This window comes from Symphalangus syndactylus, chromosome 21 (genome assembly GCF_028878055.3).
Source record: "Symphalangus syndactylus isolate Jambi chromosome 21, NHGRI_mSymSyn1-v2.1_pri, whole genome shotgun sequence".
Lineage (NCBI taxonomy): Eukaryota > Metazoa > Chordata > Mammalia > Primates > Hylobatidae > Symphalangus > Symphalangus syndactylus.
Genome location: NC_072443.2, coordinates 54,468,134 through 54,478,106, shown reverse-complemented (window position 1 = coordinate 54,478,106; position 9,973 = coordinate 54,468,134). Strand labels below are relative to the sequence as shown.

Below are 9,973 nucleotides of genomic sequence, written 5' to 3'. Positions count from 1 at the left end.
TGTGGGCTGTGTCTCACTTCTAACAAATAGACTATGGTAGAGTTATGGAATGTCAGTTTTGAGATTAGGTGATGAAAAGGCTCTGGCATCCATCTTGCTCTCTCGCTTGCTCTGATGGAAGCCACCTCCCATGTTGTGAGCTGACCCTTTAAGGCAAAGACCATGTGGCAAGGAACTGAAGGAGGTGTCTGGCCAACAGCCAGTAAGGCACTGAGGCCCTCAATCCACAACCCACAAGATTCAATCCACTGAACCCTCCCAGAAACCACTTTGAGCGACCTTGAAAGGCCTGTCACACCTTGAGATGACTACAAGTATCATAGCCTCATGAGACACTGAGCCAGAGAACCCAGGTAAGCCATGCCCAGATTCCTTGTTTCAAGCTACTAAGTTTTAAGGTAATTTTTTACATAAATAACACATTTGAAGACAAATGAGGCATTACTATGCCACAGCCTGAAAACTGTCTAGCAGTTACCTTAGGCAAGTTAATCTATTTTCAAACAGGAAGAGCCTTCCCCACCTCATAGACTAACTGCAATGTCTGTGTGAAGGCATCTGCTCACATACGAAAAAGTGAGCTTCCTTTGAACTCAACAGAGAAAATTTTAACAGACTAAAATTGGTTTACCAGTATTTCAAGAGGAATTGCAATTGATTTGTTCATAATTTATACTTTTTTATACAGAAAACATTTTTAACTAGTGAAAACAAAGGACACATTCAAAATCAGGTATAAATCATGTTTCCTTTTAATTGAATACTTAATTCACAACATTTCCTCTCTTGCTGCTACTCTGGTAATAATTAGGTCCCTACCTCTCAAGAACTTTGCACCTGACTAGACTGAGAGCCAGTGTGAACATGGGCCCCAAACCAGGGCTTACGGAATAACAAGGAACAGCCAAGCCAGCCTCTCCCTTCACTTAGAAAGGGATTATGAATGGGAGGGTCCAAATCTTCATCGTCCAAACACAGAAAACCAGGAGCTCAACACCAACATGGAAACCAAAATGTATCAGGAATGAAGTACAGTACCCCTTCACATACTCAAGGTCAAGATTGGTTTGCAGAAATTGTATCTGACCATCTGACCTCTGCTAGTAGATATGGCCCCACCCCAGCATTTTTAACAGAAGATGTTTTTGTTTCTATTACTTGTATTATTTCTCCAAGGGGTATAAAATCTACCAAAAGGAATATAATGAATCAGAATAAATCAGCTCACTCACAAGAAACGTTCTTGGGTAATGGTTTTTAGTTGCTGAGCTTATTCAGCACGTTATTTAAAAGTGGCAAAATTCAGGGCAATCTGAGAATTCAAAAGTGGTGGCCACAGGTTTAGGTAGGACACACATACATACAACCCCCATTTTTTTTCAGTGTATATGTCAAGAGGTCAAGACCCTGATCATCAAAATAAGTTATTTTGTATATTACAGTGCACAGGACAACAGAGGGAAAGACACTTTCTTGGAAGGTGACGACAAGGCCTTTTGCAAAAGGTCCACTCCAAAAGGACTGGAGCCCAGTGCCTCGTGGCCTTCATTAACTTGACCCCTCCTCTTCTTTGGTTGCAGTGGCCTCAGTGGGAGCTGTTTCCTCTGCTTGTTCTGCTGGCTGCTTCTCTCTTTCCTCTTCCTCATCCTCATCCTCTTGGGGATAGAGGTCTGGGTATTTCTGCATGCATTCCTGCATGGCCCGGAACTGGTCTACACAGTCTGACCCCTTGATCTCCTCCGTGCTGTAGTGGAAGCAGGAAAAGGCTGACTTGAACTGTTCTCCACAGGGGCCACTGGCCATTCCCCCAAGGCATGGGCAGTTCCAGTTAATGTTTCCATTTGGCAGTATCAATCCTAGAACAGGAAGATAGAGAGATGTTCTCTAAAGTTTCAGAAAATACAAAACTAGTCCAGTCCTCACAGGCTACTCAGGCGGTGCAGAACAGGAACTATTGTTGCCTATGGACCCACACCTTGATCTGGATTAGGTTTAAAGCCTAGCACATATTCCAGCATTCCTTGGCCCACCTGGGAGAGAAGCAACCAATGACATATTTCTCCATGTGTGACACTAATTTATTCTAAGCCACCTCCCAGTGCTCTGATGCTGTGCTCCAAGAATTAAATACCGGGACCCATGTAATCCAAAGAAGAAGAGATCACTTGGATGGTTAGTGAAGAGCTTTTTGAAAGCCCAAACACTTTAAGGAACTGAGGTATTGATCTCCTCTTTCTAAACCCCCTCCCCATATGGATGATCAGGACCACCCTACCCCCATACTCCCTGCCCCCTGAGCCCCTCTTGCCCTGAAGCTGCTCTCAGAAGCTCAGCATAGCCTGGGGAATGGTGAAAAGGAGGAGGTTGCTCCTTATGTATTGACGAGGAAAGATGTCCAAGACATGCTGCACAATGAGAAGCTGGTGGCATACCATTAGTGATAGTACATTCTTGTAAAAATCAACCAAATCTGTTAAACTGCACATATGTGTTGGGGAGGAAGCAAGGTTATAGATGGGTTTTCATTTTCACTATATTAATAGGCCTCTTTCTTTTGACTTTTATACCTTATCACTGAACTTTATTCACATCTAAATAGTATTTCTTGGTTTTCCAAAATGCTCTCAAAATGATGGCTTCATTTTCAGCTTTGTGACAGACATATGATTCATATAGAAGTTTCTTACATGATTCTTATTAAGAGACTGAAAGTACTTTCTAAGAGAGCCTCTAAAAGGTCCTATGACATTACACGATTCTTCACTCCAGGGCGGTACCCAAGCCTGATACTCTGCACTAACATCCAAAGTCCTAGGCGAAACCCCACCTGCCTCTCAATTCCAGCTTGGGAAGCTCCACTGATCAATGGATCTGCTGTAGCTATTCCTGTTCCTTACTTGTAAAATGGGGATAGCAAGGACGATGCCAACTAGTGCTGTCCCCTTAGCAGGCAGCAAACCCCCAGGACCATCAGCAGTTGCAGATCAAGTTCTCCTGCATTAAGCTATGCTTGGTAACTCACATAAGCCTTCTGACAACCTTCTGCAGTGGGTGCTACTAACCCCAGTTTACTCATGCAGTCTCTGGGGTTCATGGTCCAAGTGAGGACTGCAGACTGGGCTGACAGGATTCCCAGAGTCCATGCCCCTTCCCCTACATCTCACCACTTCTTGACAGGGACCTCAGTGCTGGAAAAACATTTGCAAATGCTGCTTCCTGGAGCTTCAAATCTGCTCACAAACCTGCACAACCAGTTTCCAAAAGAGGTAATACTGACATTTAAAAATTATAACCCAGTGCAAACTGACCAGGTGGTTGATTAAAAAGAACAAAAAAATTATAACCCAGGAGTCCTTGTTTCATTATTTCTTAGGGGCAGGTGAGCTGGAATGAGATACCTCCTCACAAAGCACATGGTGCCAATTTGCATTTCAGGGACACAATATAAATCCACAGAGAGGGTACCTTTGGCATGTTACATAAAGCTCAGATGCAGTGTGTTGTCAAACATGCAGTCTAAGGCCTGAAGTTCCAGTCTCTGGCTCAGTCAGTCTCCGCCCTCCGCCTGGGCCCCCAGTTTTCTCATTGGATCAGATGATCTTTAAGGCCCTCTTGATGTTTTGATTCTAGGAAAATTAATTCTGCCACCTTTTTTTCTTGGTACTCTTAGCTATTCCAAGCACCATCTCAGCTGCAGAGCTGGGTGCTGGAAGGCAGGTAGATGGCATAAAATGGTGGCTTACTTGGTCCACTTAGTAATTTTGCAGTTTAAGAGCTTGAAACTTGGGTCCCAGAGTTCTTTGTGTTTTATAGGCTTCTTTGTACAAAGTATTCACTCTAAGGGGCTGTAAAGCCAAATGCATCATACAGGATACCTACAATCCAAGCAGATATATTGCAAGTGACAGAAGCAGGTAAAAAAACAACAGGGACTGTAAAGAATGGTGGGATCTGGAGGGGGCAGCCCAGTCTAAAGGCAGATACATTCTGTTTTTAATAACACTGTGAGGCAAACAAAACAAGGCCCGATTTGTCCTGCAGGCCTCCACAGTCTTGATCAATTAATGAAGTGTGCTTAATATGGATCTAAAGATAAGCAAGGTACTAGAATTGACATGTAAGCCCTGATCAAGATTACCCTTGCAGCTGTCTTTCTCAGAATGCTAACACTTTGTATAAGGTCTGCATTTCCCACTGCTCCCACTGGGTACTGGATATGTATTTTACGCTTTAACCCCTAGGAGCAGTCAGGGCAACAAGCGAAGGGTCCTGCAGAAGGAATATACACATCAGTTAGCATTTGAGAAATTCCAGTCAGGAGCCCATATTCTCGAGGTGGCTGCTTCAAGCTCTTCAATTACCAATTAGCACTAGAAGGTTAGTTGTCATCATGGACATCAGAAGTGGTTTTTGATTTGGTGAACTGAGTACTGTACAATACGTAGGTTGTTCATGGACACTGCACACACACATCCACCTCACACAGGCTACAGTAGTAAGTATCTAGTGAGTTTAGCAGCCCAAATCCTTTGGAACAATGTCCTAGGCCTAAGCGGCCACTGTTATATTCAGCCATTAACCAAGGAGTGTGCAACAGCTCTGACTAGGTTAGTTGAATCCCGCTGCTGGAAAGCTGTCTGTGGCAAGTGACCTTTTCATGTAAGGTGCTTGCTGGAGCAGTTAGAGACAGCAGGGACTTCACCAACCTTACAGAACAAGGTGCATGACTGTCTACTTGCTAATAAAGTTGGTAGATGTGGCAGAATTCAGTCAGCAACTTGTCTGAGCAAAAGCCCTGTCACCTTAACCTACCTATAACTGCTGGAATCTACTAACACCTTCTCCCAAAACTTAACTGTTGTGCCAGGGAAGTACATCAGAACAAGGCTGGAAAGCACAGTCCCTCAAACCTCTGAGGAATATAAACCACTGCCCTCAGAGACAGTCTATGGCTGAGAATAGATACCTGAAAACTCGGCCTTGGCTAGGAAAACATGGGAAAAGAATTAAGAACACTGAGCTTCCCCCCAGTGCCCTGATGTGGGTCCCTGGGAGGCCACATGTCACTTACCATGCTCCTCGTATGGATCATTGGGGTCATCAGCCACCAATTCTGCACTGCTTGGAGTTTCATGATCTTCTTTGGTCACAAATATGATTCGATCCTTCCCTAGTGTTTGGAGAACAGAGGAAAAAATGTTTCATTCAAGAGCAGTGAATCAGCTTTAAACCCAAAGCAGCCGCCACCCAAGTTTGAACTACAAACCAAGTTTGAAGACTGTCCCATATGCCATCCCTATGTGAGGTGAGCATCAAACTGCTCTCATATGCTAGGGGTAGGAAACAAAAGGGGATGGATAAGGGGCAGGGCAGAAAAAAAAGCACTGAAGAAAAAGAGTGTCCTAGGGGTTTACCCACAGGGCTCAGAATGCATAAAAAGTTGGAGGAAGACTGAGCACATTGGCAAATTGAGTGTGCAGTGATGTGGGTCCTCAGCCTACAGATCACTGCAGCCCACACAGCTGTTGTGGCCACAGGCCCTTGCCTCTGAAAGGCTGAGGACACAGGTGGTCTGAGAGTGCCCACAGCCAGCACCCCCACTAGGCCTCTGGGCTCCTAACCTTGGCCGGAAGAAGGAAGGGTCATGAAGGTGAGGAACACTGCAGCCATTCCACTCCCCACAGTCCAAGAGGCCTGGGGACCATTTCCCAACAAGTATAATAACTGGAGGGGTGCAGTGGGAGGAGCACTTCTCAGATCTTTTTAACTGTGACCATCTGCAGTTTATTTTTTTAGGACAAACCCAACAGTGGTTAGGGTCAGGATTGTGGTCCTGTGAGGACCAGCATGGGAAAGCCAGCAGGCCTAAAGTACAGAGCACCTTGTTCACAACCAGAGCCCTCCCCTGGGGCCTGGCTGCCAGAATGTCTGAGGGCTCCAGGAAAACAGACCAGTGAGAGTCAAATGCATTTTATATTAGGAGCTTCTCCTCATTGGAGGCTGGGTGAGCACAGAAAAGCACATCAGTCCTGGCCAAACCAGGGTGGGTGCATTAACTGCCTTACAGTGACCCCCTATGAAGTATTATCACCCTCAGCCCCCATCGAGTACAGCAGAAAACCAAGGCTGAGTTAAGCAGAAGGCAGGTCCTTACAGCCCTCTCTGCTACACCTTGTAGCTGTCAATACTTTACCTCACCTTCCTAAAAACTTTGGCCATCAGCTAACCACACCACAGGTATGCGTCAGATATTCCCACTGTGGGCAAGGAGCACCTTGTCCTTAGTAACCCATGGTGCATGGTGGGTCATCAGTTTCTCCAGCTGTCCCCGGAGAACAGACAGAGCCAGTCCATCTCTTGGTCCTCCATGTGAGCTCATTTCTCCATCCTATCGCCACCCTGAGAGGGAGGTAGCAGCATCCCCTTTTAATGGTGGTGAGCCTGAGGCTCTGAGTAGGAACTTGCTGGGCCACACAGGACAGGATTCTCTGAAGTCTACACTGTTGGAGATCCTTTCTACACACCCATACTGCCCCGCACCAACATTTGCACAAGAATAATGATAGCTGACACTGAGCACTTAGCATGACTGGGCACTGCCTGAGAGCTTGTGCACCTTGGGCAATGAATAAATACAATAAATTCCAACCCAACCTCTGCCCCAAAAAGCTTAGAATCAAGTGAAATGTTTGCCAAGTAAACAAGATCTTTCTTGTACTTTCCTGGTGAAGGTGAATGACAAATTCTACAGACCAACTGACCATGCATTCTGATCCTAGATCTGGGGTACTGGGACCCTCATCTGGAAGGGGATAGGAGGTGCCAAGCATTTAAGAAGACTTCTTCAGGTATGGCCAAAAGTGCCTGGCAGACAGCCACAGTGCGTGGCTCTGAGTGAGTGGCTACTGTGGGCGCAGAGGCCTAACCTGCAGAAACGTAGCTCTGTGAAAGCTGCAGGCATCTCTGATTACTTTATACTTTTTGTTTATATTTAGAAAAGTTCAGTCACAGGTATGCTGAGGGGAAAGCAAGGAAAAAGGTTTGGGCCCATGCTTGGGCTGAAGTAATTAAGAGGCTTCTGGAAGGCAGGGGGCGGTGACAACAAAAACCGAGCAACATCTCCAGTGAGAAGGACAGTTCAGGGGACAGAGGGAGGGCACTTCGGTGCCTTACGCCATGCCCACACTGCACAGGGTCTCTTACACTAGGACAGAATAACAACAAAAAACCCTCAGCACACACAGGGCCAGGACCCCCAACCCACTGGAGGCTTCTGCTCCCAGAGCTGGTCTCTGCCTCAACACCTTGCATGTCATCCAATAGAAGACTGCTCTTCCCCTGTGGCTGACTTGGGAAAGCTTTTGGACCAGGCAGCCAGGGCTTGTTAAAGTACCTAGCAACCTTGGTAATTCTGGCCAGTTTCCAAAATACTCAAACGCAACCTGTAAAAATGTTGAACGCTAAGCAGAATGAGCTGATGCAAATTTCGCAACTCAGCTCTGGCAGTTTTGTTTACCGAGATGGCAGCTCAGCGCGGCCCAATAGTGAGGCCCAGTCACAGGCACAGAAAGCAAAGGGTCCAAACGTGGTAAAGTATGAGGCCCTCCTGGGGTTTGCCATACACAGAGAGACCAGGCCTCACCCAAGAAAAGCTGAATCGAGCTCTCTGCCACGTCCATGTAGCTCACAGGCTTCACAGGTGACTGTGATACACAGCCAGGTTAGGAAACACCAGCCTAGCACAATCCCACTGAGAATTCCAGGTCCCTCCCACTGGGCCAAGTCCTCACACGTGCCTTCCTGGACATTTTCCCTTGCAGCACAGTTCACAATGAACCGAAGGTAGAACGGTAACAGCTGTATCTTTTACACATTTTTGTCCCATGCAATGTGTTTTATTACATCTGTGAGTTCACTGGTGGGTATTACTTTAGCTCCGTTTTACAGAGACCACAGGATCTGAGAAACAGACCAAAAGACATGCAGTAAATGAAGGCATAACAGGAACAGGAACTCTGGTCTGAAAGATCCCGAGTGTGTCCCCTGCAAACTGTCCACTGCATGCCTGTCCTGGAGGGCCTTTGCTTTCTGGAATGTTTAAAAGTCAATTCAAGGACTGATGCAAGGACAAGGCTTACCTATTCCTAACAGACCTAACTGTGAAAGAAAGAACTGGTCAGACTAGTCATAAGATGCCAACTAGTGGGACAATCAGCTAGACCAGTAGTTCCCTTGACATTTCTCAGCAATTTCTCCAGAGAAATAAAATTTAAAAGTGCTTGTATTTTTATTTCTAAGATAAGCTTTAAAAGCAGCTGAATATGCATGTTCTGAAGGAAGTGGAAAACTACCTGAAACCCTCTGGCACACAGTGGCTTCAATATCACAGACAGTCTGAGAACTGGAGTTCAAATCTGGGCTTAAGCACTTCCCACTGTGTGAGCTCAGGTACCATCTGGGCCTCAGAAACCAGGCCTTACCACCAGCTCCACCTACCTACCTCATGTGGTTGGGGAGGTGAAATGAGTTTCTGCTGTCAGCTGGAATCCCACTCGACAGTAATTTTTAAAGGGTATCAAGGATAGCATGGCCAAGAAAAGAGACAATCACAGGCTCAGAGATGTCAATAATGTTTTGGAAATGGGAGAGCTGATGGTCGAGTGCTCTCTGACTTAACCAGTGAAGAAAGCTGAACTCAAAGTGCACAAGGAGGAGGTCACCCAGAATCAACTCAGTCCCCACCCCAGAACCCTGGTCAGAGTGGGGAACTGGAGGCCCGAGGGGTTACTCTGCCAGCAGGACCTCAGGGTGGGGCTGAGAACAGAACTGAATGAGCAGTCAGATACCAAGACAACTTCCACCCCCAGCTGTTTAGTTTTACTCTCGGTAGAGCCACCCCAATCCATCTTTCTCTCACATCTCCATTAGCAAATTAGAATGGCTCCATCTTCAAGTACACCCAGAAAGAGCTGCATCCCTCACCTCTTCGACCCCATCTCCCACCATCACTCCCTCCACTCCAGCCACGCTGGCCTCTGCTTTTACTTGAACATGCTGAGCACATGCCTACCTCTGGCCTTTGCACAGGGTGTTCTGTCCTCCAGGAGCACCTTGCCTTCCCTCAGGTACCCTCACAGCGATTTCTCCCTGCTTTCACCTCCTGCTCAGATACCACCGTCCCTGACCACTGCCCATCTCCCTTATCCTGCTTTATCTTTCTCCAAAGTGCTTTTCCTCACCCAACATACTATGTATGTTTACCACCTGATGCCCCCATGGGAATGTCAGCTCCTCAGAGGCAGCGATTTCTGTCTATTCTGTTCATTGCAGTATCCTGAGAGCCCAGAACAGTGTCAAGGACAAAGTGGGTGTTCAATATTTGTGCAAAAAAAATGGAGAAACAACTCTGGATTAGGGCATGAAGACTGCAGCGTAAGAATTAAAGAGGAGAGAAACACGAAGGGTGGCTTTTCAGTCAACAGGGACAGGTTTATTTTAAACCTGAGAGGGGCTGCTGGCCGAGTTAGGTCAGAGCCACACTCTCTTACAGACTAAGAGTTTTTAAGGATTCAGGGTAGGAGAGTTTATCAGAGGCTTGGACTGCTTCTGTGTCTCTTTGTTGTGTTTATCTGGGAGGCAGAGTCGTGTGTCTGTTTCCATACATCTTTCTGCAGCTGCAGGCATATCCCCCAAGTCTGCTTTTAGCTTCCCTATCTTAGTGCACCTGAAGGGAAAGGAATGTGCTTATTAAGGCCCACTGTTTTACTGCGGCCCATTGTATGAGGGTGAAGTTTGGCAGTCACCCAAGAGACTTTCCCCCCACCTCCCTCTGTGTCCCAGCTGTCTTATCTGTGTTTTACTGTCTGCTCTTTCTGGCTGCTTGTAGTTAGAAAAGAAGTGACTTCCTTGAAATGCATAAGGCTACAAAGGGAGCTGGAACTTAAAGTGCCAGTGTTTGTCCGAGATGACGCTA

At 46.4% G+C, this 9,973-nt stretch overlaps 1 protein-coding gene across 2 annotated transcripts in view; it reads right to left on the bottom strand.

The window, feature by feature from the left end:
* Positions 1–729: 729 nt before the first annotated feature.
* Positions 730–9,973, bottom strand: part of CHCHD4 (coiled-coil-helix-coiled-coil-helix domain containing 4) — a 12,755-nt gene continuing 3,511 nt past the window's right edge. For both annotated transcript variants that reach the window (XM_055259386.2, XM_055259385.2), the window contains exons 2-3: positions 5,072–5,170; positions 730–1,856 (exon numbers count right to left, since the gene is read on the bottom strand). In XM_055259386.2, coding sequence (XP_055115361.1) covers positions 1,549–1,856; positions 5,072–5,170 — 407 coding nt within the window. In that variant the 3' untranslated portion in view covers positions 730–1,548. The remainder of the gene's footprint in view (positions 1,857–5,071; positions 5,171–9,973) is intronic.